General features: G+C 42.7%; 1 protein-coding gene across 2 annotated transcripts in view; it reads right to left on the minus strand.

Moving 5' to 3' along the window:
- LOC122642077 (protein SEMI-ROLLED LEAF 2-like) overlaps nucleotides 1-15,999 on the minus strand; it is a 109,344-nt gene that overhangs the window by 41,190 nt on the left and 52,155 nt on the right. For both annotated transcript variants that reach the window (XM_043835492.1, XM_043835493.1), the window contains exons 8-13: nucleotides 14,481-14,680; nucleotides 14,189-14,385; nucleotides 13,753-14,045; nucleotides 13,384-13,533; nucleotides 12,842-13,270; nucleotides 12,582-12,731 (exon numbers count right to left, since the gene is read on the minus strand). In XM_043835492.1, coding sequence (XP_043691427.1) covers nucleotides 12,582-12,731; nucleotides 12,842-13,270; nucleotides 13,384-13,533; nucleotides 13,753-14,045; nucleotides 14,189-14,385; nucleotides 14,481-14,680 — 1,419 coding nt within the window. The remainder of the gene's footprint in view (nucleotides 1-12,581; nucleotides 12,732-12,841; nucleotides 13,271-13,383; nucleotides 13,534-13,752; nucleotides 14,046-14,188; nucleotides 14,386-14,480; nucleotides 14,681-15,999) is intronic.

Here is a 15,999-nt window from a genome sequence, read left to right on the forward strand (position 1 = left end):
TCCTGGTCAATGAAGCTCGCAAATGGGAAAGACGCCTTGTAGGGCATTTTATTGGTAGTCATCCCTCCTTCCCCATAGTCAAAACCTCCCTTTCCTCGCAATGGAAACTACTGGGTTCAGTTGAGACTTACTTGCTTGCTAACGGCTTCTTTATCTTCAAATTTTCTGATGAGCTTGACAAATCTCGTGTTATTAAAGGTGGTCCATGGAATGTTGGTAGGAAACCAATTTCCTCAGGCAATGGGATCAATACCTGCAACTCAACAAATTCGATCTCAGCTCTATCCCTCTCTGGGTCTCTCTACCAGGGCTTCCGCTTCACTTCTGGTGCGAGGATGGTCTTAGCATGATGGGCTCTGTCCTTGGGAAGCCTCTCTTCTCAGATGGAAGAACAATGAAGCAAGATAGGCTCGCCTTTGCCAGAATCTGTGTCGAAGTTATTGCCAATGTCCCTTTACCGACCTCTATAACCGTCACTGATAACGAAGGATTTTCCTTCCAACAATCCGTGATCTTTGATTGGTCTCCCCTCCCATTGTGCTTCCTGCAAAGTTTTTGGTCACTCCCTTGACAAATGTCAGCCCGTGCCTTCCCCTTCTTCCATCTCCCTTCCTTCTAAAACCAACCCCCAACCCTTTCTCGAACCTCTCGACTTCATCGCTCCTCCTGCCATCGACCCTATCACCTCCCCTGGTAACCCTAGCTTGGGCTCTCATAAGTCCCTTTCATCTCTCTACCACCTCCCATCGTTACCTCCCTTGATGTCGGAGCCCCCTCTTCTTCCCCCTCTCGAGGTGATCACCAGCGGCAGTCTCGTAATCCTACTCGCCGCCGCATCTACCCCTCCTCTTCCCCCTCCGGCCTCCCCCCTGTTACTCCCTCCTGTCCGTTGGTCTCTGATGACCTAAGGACCTCTGGTCACAACCGTTTCCTCCCCTTGGACTCTTTGCCTAATCCCTCTAATGCTCCTGCCATCCCTGCTCTTCCTTCTGAGGAGCTGGGGCTGACCCCTTCCATCAGCGTCATGTCCTCTCCCAGTTCTGACCTTTTGAACCTGGGGATTTCAATTTCCTCAAAGGGCAAAAGAAACCCTTTATGACCCCTCGTACCTCTCCCTTCTTCCCCTTGTGTAACCCCCTTTGTGGGGGCCCCTGAGATCCATACGCTTCTTCCCTTTCCCTCTTTGCCCAGGCCCATCTCTCCCTCCCCTTTGGCTATTCTTGTTGGGCTTAATGGGCCTATACATTCTTCCCTTTCGGCCCATTGTTTTAACCCTCCTCTACTTGCCCACCCTAGTTTGGGCCTTCGCTCCAAGTCTGAATCGCCCCTCCTCTGTGCCCCAGCCTATTGCCCCCCTCCCCTTCAAGTCTTTCGTCGTTGCAACCCCAGCTCCCCCCTTTCCCTAAGAATCGCCCCTACATAGCCTACTCTCTTCCCTGCCCAGAGAAGGTTTTGCCTCTAAGCTAGGATATCAAAGATCATGCTTTTTGCCGCGAGACTTCGGAACCAGGATAGAGTGAGTTCGTCAAGGTTGGCTTGGGGGTCTCTTGCAGTCTAGGAATTTTCCCTTTCTTTTAGCGTATTTCTTTTTGTTGGGGGTTTTACCCTCTTTTTTGCAAGTTCTTGCCTTTTTTGGTAGAGCTTTGTAATTAGTTCGGGCTTGTTTGTATTCTCTAGCCCCCCCCCCTCCTTTTTTCTTTCCTTTGGTAATGAATTTTTTATTCACCCAAAAAAAAAATTCGAAACTACTGAAGTACACCAATCAAAGGGTCGTTGATTGGTGCGATGGCAAGGTCTTGTTACCGCCAGCGCAGTGGCACGGGTTCAAGTCCTGGGAATCAGCCTCTCCATAAAGGAGGTAAGGCTGCCAACCATCTACCTCTCCCAGACCCTACGAAACGCGGGAGCCTTGCGCACTGGGTACATCCCTTTTTACTGAAGTGCACCAATCCTAGTTGACTGGTCAAAGGGAATCTTCTCGCAATCATGGGGCATATTTGGTCCCTGCTTGACTGGCTTGAGTTGGTCCTACTGGGCTGGCACGAGCTGGTCCAGTTCTGGCCCCAAAACTCGATGGATCTTTTGCTTCTTCTGGCCAGAATCTACATCACTAAGGGTGCTAACACAATTTTTTTTCATAATAATTAAATTGTGGGGAGGAGAAATTCATGTACTCCTACTTTCTCCCTATTTCTCCTTTCTTCTTCAACCTCTTATGAACCCTAGATTCCTCTCTATTGAAATGTTACAATATGCGTACTTCTAAATGGCCTTATGCCATTTAAGTACAACAACAACAACAACGACAACAACATAGCCTTATCCCAGCAAAATGTGTACTTCTATGAAACATTACATAGAAGTATGCAAATAATATATGTATCTAGGAGTTGGTAAGTTAATCAGTACGGTTGATAGTATATGAAAAGTATTGGACCTTTTTTTTGGGGTGAATAAATAATGCATTACTATTAAGAATTAGGGGTAGTTCAGTTAGAAATGGAGAATGGATCGGTTCTAGCAAAGGAACAAGGGTTTACAGCTAGGAGAAGAAGGAGAACAGGAGAAGAGAAGAAGAGCTGAAGAGTTTGGGAGAGAATCGATTGTGAGGGAGAAACATCTCCTCTCACCAATTTTCTTCATTAACATATTCTTGAAATTACACATGCCTCCACAGGGAGGTAAAAGGAAAAAACAAAACAAAAGACAAAATTACAACTTTTTTTTTTTGGGTGAATAAAAATTCATTACTGAAGAAAAAGAACAACCCCCCTCAAATAGGAGGGAAGGAGAACAAACAGAGAGCAAAAAACCAAAAGACTCAAATAGAAGAGCCCACGGCTAGGAGGGAGATAGAGGAGAGACCCCAGGAGACAACAATGAGCCTGCTCCATGGGGTGTCCTTACAAGAGGAGGGGGCCACAGAACTGAGTTTAGAAGTAATTTCAAAGGAGATGAAGTTCCAAATCTAGCTTATAGTGCAAGATTTGGTAGTCCATTTCCGAAGATTACGCTTCATCCAAATATGATTGATTGTGGCACAAAAAGCCATCCTACCGACCACATCACAGAGAGAAGAGCCTCCAAAGGTCATATCCACCCAAAGCCATTCTCTATCAAAAGGAAGAATCTTGCGGGGCCTTGGCCAGCATTTGGCAAGAATGCCATTCCATATGGCGCAGGAAAGGGGGCAATCAAAGAAGAGATGGGTTGAGTCCTCAGCCCCATTCCAACAAAGGCCGCAAGAAGGAGAGACTGAAATGTGCCGATGCCGGAGAAAAAACTGCGTTGGAAGGCAGTTGGAGAAGACTCGCCAAACTGTGAAGCAGTGCCGGGGGATATGATGCTTGAACCAGACAAGCTTCCTCCATGGAGCAAGAGGATGACGCATCCGAATGAGATCCCAAGCAGCTTTGGAGCTGAAAGAACCTGAGGAGTTTGGCAGCCACATAACACAATCACCCCTCTGAATGGGTCTTCTCTGAATGGAAGGTAGGAGATTCCAAATGGAGGCAATCTCAAGATTGGGGGAGGGAGGGGGGACCCAACCATTTCCATCAATAATCTCAGCCACCAAAGCATTCTAGATAACCCGGAGCCATAGATAGTTCTGGAAGTGACTTGGTGGAGGAGAATTCCCATGGGTTGCCAATACTCTAGCCACAAGGAAGTGTCATTTCCATCACCAATGTGAGAGTGAATGGAACCAAGGACAAGGGGCCGGGAATGCAGAATGTTGCGCCATACCCAGGAAGCATCCGAGGCGATGGAGGCAGTCCATATGGAGTCCAATCTAAGCAGCCCCGAATAAATCCAATCCACCCAAATACTTTTCTTCCTTGAAGCAATCTTCCAAATCAACTTGATGATGCCAGCTGAATTCACCTCCTAAATCCTTCTAATACCCAAACCACCTTCAGCAAGAGGGAGACAAACTGAGGCCCAACTGGTAGGACGGAGAAATCTTGTGGAGTCAGTTCCCTTCCAAAGGAAAGAAGCCATAAGAGATTCTAGAGATTTGATGATGGAAGAAGGAAGACCATATATTCTAGACCAGTAAATATAAGAAGCTTGGAGCACAGACTTGATGAGGGTCAGTCGACCCGCATAAGAGAGAAGTTTACCCTTCCACAGTTGCAGCCGTTTCCTGATGAGATCCAACATGGGGGTGCAATGATGGGCTGATAACCTGGCTGGAATTAAAGGAAGGCCTACGTATTTGACTGGAAGCTGGCCCAAAGGAAAACCACAAATAGCTTGCAGAAGGGCTTTATCTAGCTCAGAGATCCCAGCCAAGAAAAAGAGAGACTTTGAAGGGTTGATCTGAAGGCCCGAGAGATCGTGGAAGTGCTGCAAGCAGTGCATAATGGACTCAAAAGAGGTGATGGAGGCCTTTGAGAAGATCATGAGGTCATCTGCAAAGGCAAGATGGGGTAGCTTGAGGGCTTTGCATTTGGGAATAGGGATGATGAGCTGTTGGTTTGTGAAGGATTGGATCTTCCGAGATAAGATTTCCATGGCCAAAGTGAAGATATAAGGGGAGAGAGGACACCCTTGGCGAACACCCACCGTAGAAGCAAAGTACCCGGCCGGGCTGCCATTAACAAGCATTGAAAATCTCAGAGAAGAAATGCAACAATAGATCCAGTGGATGAAAGATGCAGGAAACCCCATCTTTATCAACATCTTATCAATGAAATCCCATCTCAGAGAATCAAAAGCTTTATGGATAACAAAATTACAACTTAACAAGACTAATAACAAGACAGTGCCAAAAGTACCCTTTACAATATAAACGCTAACACTCCCCCTCAAGCTGAAGAATAGATGTCATGTATTCCCAGCTTACATAAGAGGGTATTGAACATGCTAGGAATGAGGCCCTTGGTAAAAATATCTGCCACTTGATCACCTGTCTTCACAAAGGGAGTACAAATGTAACCCGAATCCAACTTTTCTTTGATGAAGTGTCTATCAACCTCAATATACTTTGTTTGGTCATGTTGTATAAGATTGTGAGCAATACTTATAGCAGCTTTGTTGTCACAATAAAGCCACATAGGTCCCTTGGCGTCAAATTCAAAATCTTAGAGCAACCGCTTCAGCCATATAAATTCACACACTCCATGAGCCATGGCTTTAAATTTTGAGTCAACACTGGATCTAGCTACAACTGGTTGTTTTTTACTCCTCTATGTAACCAAATTACTACCCACAAAAGTACAGTACCCAGATGTAGATTGTCTGTTAGAAACTAAACCAGCCCAATCAGCTTCAGTGTATCCTTCTATCCTCAAATGATTATGCCTAGCATATAGAAGACCTTTTCCTGGGGAAGATTTCAGGTACCTGATGATGCGATAAACAGCATCCAAGTGCCCACTTTTGGAAGCATGCATGACCTGGCTCACCACTCCAACTACATAAATGATGTCTGGTCAAGTCAAGGAGAGATAGATCAGCTTCCCAACTAATCTCTGGTACTTACTCGCATTCAAAAGAGGAGAACTACACTCATCACCAAGCTTGTGATTTGGATCACTTGGGGAGTTTGCTGGTTTACACCCCAACATTCCTATGTCTTTCAAGAGGTTCAAGACAAACTTTCTCTAACAGATGTTGATTCCTTTCTTTGATCTTGATACTTCAATACCCAAGAAGTACTTCAAAAGACCAAGATCTTTAATTTCAAATTGTTGGGCCAGGTAAGATTCCAATCTACTTATCTCGGCATTGTCAGTCCCAGTCACTACAATGTCATCAACATAAACAATGAGGGTTGTGAGCCTCTGACCATATTATTTCCTCGCTGGATAAACAAAGTGGTCAGCTTGACTCTGGGAGTATCCATTCCTTAGAATAGCTTGTCTAAATCTCTCGACTAGGCCTTGGGAGATTGCTTGAGGCTATAAAGAGCCTTTTTTTAGGAGACACTTTCCCTTCTGACGAGGGAAACTTAAAACCAGGCGGAGGCTACATATACACCTCTTCTTCTAAGTCACCATGGAGAAAGGCATTCTTCACATCTAGTTGGTACAATGGCCAACCTCTATTGGTTGCCACTGATAGAAGAACCCTAATTGAGTTATGCTTGGCTACAAGAGCAAATGTCTCTTGGTAGTCAATGCCGTACACCTGACTATACCCTTTGGCCACTAACCGAGCCTTATATCTTTCCACCGTGCCATCTAATCAGTACTTAGTGGTATAGACCCACCTGCATCCAACTGGAACTCTCCCCCTAGGAAGTTCTACAAGAGTCTAAGTACCACTCTTCTCAAGAACTATCCTTTCCTCAGACATTGCCTCCTTCCACTTTGTGTCAAACATAACCTTCGTGACACTTTTGGGAATGGAAGAAGAAGCAAGAGCAATAGAAAAGGCAACACCTGTAAGAGAAATAACATCATAAGAAAAAAACTTGGCTATGGGATTAGTACAGGTTCTCTTCCCCTTTCGGATAGCAATGGGAAGATCTAACTCAAAGGCGGGAGAAAAAGTGTTACCTGACTGAGGAAGGTGGGGCTCAGTAAGTGGATCCAAAGAGGGCTCTTGGCAAGTCTTCTTTCCCTTTCCTTTCAAGCATTCACCTCTTTTGTACACAACCGCCAACTCTTTTTCTTTGCTACCATCAACATTTGAATGAGTATCAACATCAACAACATCCACTTCCTTGTATTTTCCAATATCAAGTAGAAATGGGGAGGCAGAGGTAGGCAAAGGAAGTAAAAAAGGAATGACATCAGCAGTCTGTTCACTTCCATTGTGCTCCCCCTAAAGAGGATGCTGATGAGAAGAAAAAAAGGGAATAGACTCAAAGAAGGTGACATCTTTGGAGAGAAGCCACTTGCGAGAGGAAAGGTGATAGTATTTATACCCTTTAGTAGAAGCTGAATAGCCAAGGAAAATACATTTGAGTGCTTTGGGATCAAGCTTTGTTCGAGCTGATTTATTGACATGAACATAGCAAACACACCCACACACTTTTGGAGGAAGGAAAAAAGCAGAAGCTTGAGGTGAAAGTGTTTCTAAAGGAGATTTGGAGCCAAGGAGTTGAATTGGCATCCGATTGATGAGGAAGGCAGCAGCAAGAAGAGCATCAGACCAAAAAGTCTTAGGAACATACATACCAAAGAGGAGACTCCTAGTGACCTCCAATAAGTGCCGGTTTTTTCTTTCAGCCACCCCATTTTGTTGGGGGTTGCCAATACATGCAACTTTATGAATAATTCCATTGTCAGTAAAAAACTGTTGGAGGCCCCCATACATGTACTCACCCCTTATCAGAACGAACTATTTGAATGCGAGTACTAAATTGAGTACAGATCAACTGATAAAAATTTTTTAAAGCAGCATACACATCACTCTTCTGTTTCATCAAAAAAGTCCAAGTGGACCGAGAATAGTCATCAACAAAGGAAACAAAGTAGCGATATCCAGACAAAGAAGTGGTGGTAGCAGGTCCCCAAACATCAGAATGAACAATACTGAAAGGAACAGTAGATCTATTACCATGATAAGGATAAGATGATCTACAATGTTTAGTAAAAATACATGGTTCACACTGAAAAACATGAGAAGAAGAAAAAGAAGTAAACAAATGTGATAACTGTTTTCTTATAACAACAAAAGATGGATGACCCAAACATTGATGCCAAAGCATCATAGAAGCCATAGTACTACTATCACTCTGACCACAAACATAAGACTGAGCAGTAGGCAAAACAGGTGTCCGGGGCTCAAGTAGGTAGAGCCCTTTCTCCTCACGTCCACTGCCAATAACCCTCTTCGTTACCAAATCCTGAAAAAGACAATAGGAAGGAAAGAATGTGAGACAACAATTTAAGGATTTGGTCAGATGACTAACAGATAGTGGCATTAGGAACATAAAGGACAGAATCAAGAGAAATAGAGGAAGTAACTCTAATATTACCCTTACCAGAAATTAAAGAGAGGGAACCATCAGCAACCTTAACCTTATCCCTACCAGCGCCAATAGAGTAGGAATCATAACACTGAGACATACCAGTCATGTGATCGGTATCTCCAAAGTCAGTGACCCAAGAGGAGGCTGTGGAGGGTGCGGAAGTAGAGGCTTGCAATGCTAAGGCTGAAGAATTTGACTCTGCAGGGCCCAGGCGAGACATCATCCTACGTATAGCTGCAATATCATCTCTAGAAAGAGAATCAGGGTCAGTCTGTAGTCCAGATGACTCAGTCTCACCTGTCACAGTGTGGGCTCTAGCACCCCCTCTCCTACCACCACGTGAACCAGTGGATCCACCACGCATACCAGGGGGTTGGCCATAAAGTACCCAACACCTTTCTTTAGTGTACCCCAGCTTCCCACAATGGTCACATTTAAATCTTTCTCTGTTATCTCCACGGGATGGCCCTTGGCCTCTCCCCCCACCTCACCAATCTTTGTGAGAACTAGAAGTAAGAGCAGATCTCTCTAGGGATGGTGCAGTATCATGGATACTCTTCTAGTCTCCTCACTTTGTAAGTAGCTACACACTTCATCCAAGGATAGAAGAGATGATCGCCCCAAGATTTGCAGTCAGATTGGCTCATATTCCGGGTTAAGTCTACCAAGTAAAATAAGGACAAGTTCCTTTTCAAGTGTCCATACCTTTGTTGAATCACCTACTCGATCAAATGTCCTGGAGACATTGTCCCAAATTTCTTTTGCAGTCTCCTTTCTCATAAATCTCCTACCTATCTCAGGTTTCATGGAGAAAATCAATTAGGTCATAACAGTGGGGTTCTCAGTCTCCCATTTTAGGTATCCTGGATCAATCATTTCAGGCGCCTTGATAGAAGTAATAGAACTAGTAATATACCCTAGCTTCCCCCTACTTCTCAAAGACAGCTTCACAGAATGAGACCAATCCAAATAGTTGAAATTATCCAACTTCACAAGAGCTATTTGGGTATTAGAGTTATCAAATGGAGTCATAGTGGAAGAAATACCACCCAAAACACTAGCTGAAGCTTCCGAAGGTCCACTGACCACAAATTCAGATCTAGACATGGTAGCCATGGCACGTAAGTACTCAACAAATCAATGTAGTACCTTGTACAAATGGTCAGTACACTCCACCCAAAGAAGAAGGCAAACCAGCAACTAAAACACCCAACAACAAGCAAACCAAGAGCATTTTTTTGAGGATAACCAAAGGAACAACATAATATGCACCATAACTTCAGTCCACAACAACCAATGACATTCAAATAGTAGGAGCTTCAACTAACATTAACCATTCCACTCATTACAACCAATAACATTCACACAGGGAGAAAGAAACACAATCCGGCAGTACCTGTGGGGCAGCAAAGTGTGGAGCTGTGCTCCTCAACCAACTCCTTTCACTAATTGAGTGCTTGGGGGGTCTTAAAGAGTACCCCTGGGCGATCCAAATGCACCTGGTCTCATCTAAAATGGTAGAGAGATGAGATAGAATCGAACAGAATACTGACTGGCAGGCGGTAACCTGACTGGTTCCTTTTTGAGCATCAAACTTCTTCAATCCACTTCAGCAGCTTCTAAACTCCTTCCATTGTATGTTGGTTTGACTAATATGACTCCATTGAATCTATTATGTGCAGTATTTCACATAGTATAGCCTCTAATGGAACCCTCTACCTTTCTAGGGTTCCAAAGAGAGGTGAGGACAACAAATGAGCTTAGTCGACTCTCAAACCAGCTCTGATACCAAGTTAGAAATGGAGAATGGATATGTTCTAGCAAAGGAACAAGGGTTTACAGGTAGGAGAAGAAGAAGAAGAGGAGAAGAGAAGAAGAAAGGAGGAGTTTGGGAGAGAATCGATTTTGAGGGAGAAACATCTCCTCTAACCTATTTTCTTCATTAACATATTCTTGAAATTACACATGCCTCCCTAGGGAGGTAAAAGGAAAAAAACAGAAAAAAAGACAAAATTACAACTTAACAAGACAGTGACAAAAGTACCCTTTACAACATAAATTGTAACAAGTTTAGTCTTGTTATTTTTGGGTTTTGGGGTTCTATTCTATTTTCTTGCTTTTCTGTCCTCATTTGAAAAGTTGTAATAGGTGAGGGCTTAGAGGTAATTTCATAATAAACCCCTAACCCCACACCTAATTTTGATATGCCTATATTATAAATAAATCCCTGGTCCTGCGATAGGAAATTAATTCCAATAGCAGGCTGCCTTCTCTTCTCTCTCGGTAGTGTGCTTCTTCTCCCCTTTTCTCCTCTTATTCTTTTCTTCTTCTCCATTCTTCTTCTGATTAGTTAGTTTCTGATTTGTAACATGGTATCAGAGATCTACTAATCAGTAGAAGGTTCTTCTCTAGTCTCCTTCTGCTGATTCTTCTTTCGGTTTTAGCTTTCTGGTGTGCAGCCACCTGTTGTTGCCTTTTTTTTTTGGTTGATGGATTGAAGACTCCATATACATGAATGGAGTACTTGCTTGTGATAGGTTGTTGGTGATTTGAAGACCCTCCCTTGCAGATTCGATTAGAGGATGAGTGATTTCCAGTTTCTGAAATCGATAGCCTATGTTTCTATTTTCAAAACTCGAGAGAATTGAGTCTCTTCTTGATTGCTGCTGGTTCAGTTGGATTGTTGGCTCTCTTCGGTACCTCCTACTATTGGTTTCTATTGGTTTGTGACTAGTTGGTGATGGATGGTTGGGGTTTGAAGATTTTCCTCAGTTAAGCCTTGTTCTTTTTTAAATCAGTAAGAGTTCCAGGTGTTGGTTGTGAGATCGAGTGCCTTCTTCCACCATTTTTAGCTGTTTCTGCTGGTTCCAAGATTGTTTTTGGGCCTCCTTTTATTTTCTCTGCTGCCTATTGCTCTGCAATTCTGCTGAAGTTAGTAGCTGGTGCTCCATACTCTGCCGTGGTCATGTTCTAACACCCTGATGCTTACTGATTTTTCTTCCTGGCCCTATTTTGTTTTGAAATTAGTGACTGGTGCCTTATATTGCTTCTTTGGCTGTGTATTCAGCCTGTTATCCCCTTTTTGGGATTTTTTTTTATTGCAAGCTTGGTGTCTTCAGTTCTGTGCCTGCTGCCCTATCGTTGAGTTTTTTTGGCTTTTTTTTTTTTTGGTGTTATGGAAGAGAATAAAACTGCTCCAGTTGTTACATCTCAATCTGAAACAGCGAATGTCACTATTACTTCAATCAAGCTGAAAGGGAGTTCAAATTACTTGTTGTGGGCTCAAGCTGCGAGAGTTTACATAATGGCTAGGAAGAAACTCAAGTATATTACCTCAGATCCTCTTGCCTCCGATTCAAAAGATTATGAGGATTGAATGCAAGAGAATGCTGTTATTTTGATTTGGTTATGGAATAGCATAGAACCAGATATTGCTGCAAACGTGATGTTTCACACCACTGCTAAGGGTGTGTGGGAAGATTTGAAAGATACCTATTCACAGGGTGTATGATCTCTATGAGAAACTCTTTCAGCTCCGTCAGTCAAACTAGCCTCTCCAAGTCTACTATAGCACTTTTAAGGGTCTTGTTGAGGAATTCAATGTGTTTCAGCCACTCACCACCGACATTGACAAATTAAAAGCTCAGAGGAATGAATTTTTTGTGTCTAAATTTCTGGCTGGCCTCGATTCTGATTTGAAGTCTGTCAAGGGGCATATTCTTGCTGGAGAAACTGTTCCTACTCTTGCTGACACATTCTCCTGCCTACAACATATCACTTCTCCTGGAAAATCTGACTCTACTCCCAAGGAGAATTCTGCCTTTGTGGCTGGTCATGGTCGTGGACGTAGCTCAAAGGGAGGACGTGGTGGGTGGTGGTGGTGGTGGTGGTCGTCGTCGTCGTGGTGGAACTGGTGGTCAGTCAGGTGATAGACCTTTTCGGAAGTGTACTCATTATGGGAAAACTGGTCAAACTGTTTATTTTTGTGGGGACAAGCATGGTAAGCCAGATTGGGCAACTCAGTCTGCCAATCATGCAGCATCTGAAGGAGGGAGTGATGGTGCTGCCCATAGTGATTCTCCAGAGGTTTCCTTACCAGGTAGTGGTTCTACTACAGCTCCTCACCGTGATGATCTCTCCCAAATATTACGGCGTTTACAACACTTGGAGGCATCCAGTCTTACATCCACCGGGCCTTCTTCTTCTGCTACTCTAGCTCATGCAGGTACACCTGCTCTCCCAGATGAGCCTGATTAGATCTATAATACATCAACTGATCCTATGACGGGATCATAGGAGCCATGCCTGCATCAAATTATTATGTATAATAAATGATATAACTGGTCCCAGCCAATACTGGTCCAGCAGAATCAGCTGTCCTTGATTACTTAGATTGCAAACCTGCTTCATTATCGGGGTTTTCTTTCAGTGTATTTAGGTTCTGCATGAATTATTTAGATTGATTTAGGGTTCAGATCAATTAGCAGGAAATAAACTAAGGAGACAAGAAGAATCAAAGTGAACAAACCACACATTAGAATATAAGCATTGCTAGGAAGAAACATTACAGCAGAAAGGGGTGAGATATAAAAGGGCTAAATATCATAAGAGGTTACTCCCCAGAGTAGCAATCCACTGAGAATTCCACCATTACCTTTGTTCGAGAAAACAACAATACCAGACAGTAAGTATGAGCAATTGCTTCATAGTTCTCAGGTGTGTTTTCCGGAGAGATTGCCTGTGCCCAAAGTGATGAAAACAGAAGAATAATCTGGCGACTGCTCAATCGAAGGTAAGTTGGGTCCTGAATTTTAATGAACAGAAAGGTGGTCAGTACAGGTGGAGGCTAAGCAAAAGAATTAGGGACTACATGAATAGAAATAGTCAAACAGAAGTGACATCATAGCTGTGTACCAGTTCCTTATTTGAATTGCTATTGGCTTTTTCCTCTGTAGTTAATGGTGCCACGGCACCTTTCACACTATAAACTCGACTGTAGGATGGCTTCAATCTGTGCAGCATCATATCATTGTTGATTCTTTGTTGCTCATAGTCAACAACTTTGTCTATAGCATCTAAACTAACACTTCCTCGTAAGGAATTTCTCTCCCTCTTTAGCTTCTCAAAAAGAGCAGCTGAAGAAGAAAAGACAGAGACAGTTCTTGAGAGCGTCCTCTGGAAATCGTTGGGTTTAGAAGCGTCAGAAGCAGCAGAGATAGGACGAGGGCAAACGGAAGATGGAATGAGAACAACAGAAAAGATGCGGTGGGCTCCAACCCGTGTTTCTCGATCTGGATAGACCATAGCTAGGAGCAGGTGATGAAATAATGCCTCAGGGAAAGCCTGCAGGTCAAAACAATTTTCAGAATCAACGCCGGCAATACAGCACCAAAAACATAACTGAACTACTGAAGTTGGACAAATAACTGAATTAATGATGAAAAAAATTCCCTTGCCTTGTTTTGATACGATAAATTTGGTATGGATGCTACTATTTGGGCAGTACGATAGACAGCAGAAATTGTAGTTCTTGCAATAAGCGTAATTGTTGAGATGTTCTCCAACATCACAGCCATCATGTCAAGAACAGAGCCTGCATCCCCAACCTGTTTACCAGTGCCAGATCCATATTGCATCATTATGAACTTAACTGGAGTTGCAAAATCTATACATGGGTTCTAGCTTTTCCCCATCATATTACTCGAAATTGAAACACATCCCAAAGGCCATGCAGTATCAGTAAAAGCTCCGCCTTGTAACCCAAACTTCAAAAAAGCCTGAAATACTACTTGCAAAGTTAAAATAATAGATAGATTAATTGCTACCTTGTTTATTACTTGCACAAGACACTCATCTACTGCTGCCTGAAAAACTCTGTTCCAATTAGTAATTTCTGCTCCCACATTTGAATTATCAAGTGAGCCATGTATGCTTCGCCGCAACTGCCTTATGAGATCACTTACAGAACTAATTATAGGTACAGAAGACTGAACAGCTGTGTGCTGAGCAAGGATGGTAGTAACCTTTACAATGTTTAGCTGCATGTCAGTTTCTTTAATGACATTCTTGTGATCAAGGTGCTTTATTAAGATAGATAACAATAAGTGTGTGCTCTGGCCTGCAATTTTTAACAATTCAATCAAAGAAGGAGTCAGCCTTAGCATTGAAATCACACACACAAGCAGAAAAGTACTGCTCATGAGAAAATCTCAAGTAGTGGTAAATGAAGAGAAAAAAGAATGCTAAAATAAAAGTATTTACCAGAGCTTTCCGCTAACTGCTGCATATCCAATAAGACATTAAGAGCAAGCCCATCATCAGGAGACCACAGGTTGCCATTATCAAAATAGCGAAACAAGGATTCCAAGACACGCCGCATGGTTGTAGCCTCCTTGGCTAGCTTGGCCATGTGATGAAGGCAAACTCTAGACCATATCTGGGGGTTCTTGGCATCTTCCCTGATGAAAGTTACCAAAAGAAATTTGACAATGCATAGTTAGCAGCCAGAGGAAATGCAAATTCAATCATTAAATCATTGGCCAAGAATAAGTACACGCTCAAATTTATTTCGCCTTTGTCATTCAAAAACCTCCTCCAAGAAGTAACTCTCGTCGTGGCATCTGTCCGAGGAGGAACATGACCCTCTACCTTGAGCACTTCTTGCACCCAACGATTTTGGCCTCCTTCCTTTTCGTTGAGATCCTCAGAGTTTTTCTTAGGACCACCATAATTTTCCAACACAACTGAAACAACCTGTTAAGATGGAAGGATAGCATATGTTGAATAATAAAAAATACCAAAAGGTCCTTGTGGGAAAAAAAAAAAGAAGGGTCACTCTATAGACAGCTACATCATCACTACCATTTACCATAAATATATTAGGGGTACAAAAAATATAATAGGACTATCATAGTCAAATTTTACAAAGTAATTCAGCAGTATTAAAATAGAGGTCCATGATAAATGCAGAAGATATGTAACCTGACTAGATGGAAGAAAAATTCTCAAATTCTTTAAAGTTATATCATCAGGAAAGATGAAGATGGTATGAAGAAAGCTGATGTCTACCAGTTAAAGCTATATTGGATGGGGCAACCCAAGATTTCTTGTTCTGTCCATGATCAGATGTTTCTAGTGGATAGTTTGAGGTGAAATCATTAAAATCTACAATCATTGAGGGATGAAATACTTAAAATAGGAAATTTTTCCTGTGCACTACCGCTTAACCTAAAAGCTCGAAGCCTCGAACTATAAGGTAAGAGCAACATAAATGTACATCAACACCCCCCCCCGCGGGACCTGTAGGCGTGTCATCTCATGGTCCTTGCATATGACTCGCACTCACGTGGAAACATTTCATGTGGCACCGAGGGGGAAGAAGTGTCGAGGAACCCTGTTGCACTTCCAAGGAGTCAAATACTCGACCTCCCTTCTCTTATACCATGTGCGCTACTGCTTAGCCTAAAAGCTCGAAGTATTAAGTAAGGGAGATGTAACTGTACATATCAACATTTCCTTCAGTACTAAAGAAAGATTCAAGTTTTCAAGCATAACCCACATAGGACTAAATGAAGCTTCATCCAATAGTTATCATAGATGCCAGGGCTTAATGATACGTGACAGAAAGTATATAGAACTCAGCAAGGGGATTCTCTTATGAGCTTGGCAAGTTGAATCCAGTGTACATCATAGTTGTCACGGCATCTAGGCAATCCCAGGCATTGAAGGAGGGGGAAAAATCAAGGCAAAGCCAACAACATGTCAAAGCGTCACCTCGGCACCTTTACAGCAAAAGGCACCTAGGCGATGCCTCGACAACTATGGTGTATATGGAGAGATTTTTATCCTTATTATCCTTCAACCTGTACAATTTCTAGTATATGCAGAGAGTAAATTGCCCTCTACTAAAAACTAAATAAGTAATAATGAAAGAATGTGGAAGTCTGTCATACAGACACTAATATCCAACATTTAACAACTATGATCATCTAAATATCATAACTAGCCATACTATTCAATGGCAACCACTAACCTGATGATGCAGATCTGAAGGTGTACTCAAGGAAGAAGAA

This window comes from Telopea speciosissima, chromosome 10 (genome assembly GCF_018873765.1).
Source record: "Telopea speciosissima isolate NSW1024214 ecotype Mountain lineage chromosome 10, Tspe_v1, whole genome shotgun sequence".
Taxonomy (NCBI): domain Eukaryota; kingdom Viridiplantae; phylum Streptophyta; class Magnoliopsida; order Proteales; family Proteaceae; genus Telopea; species Telopea speciosissima.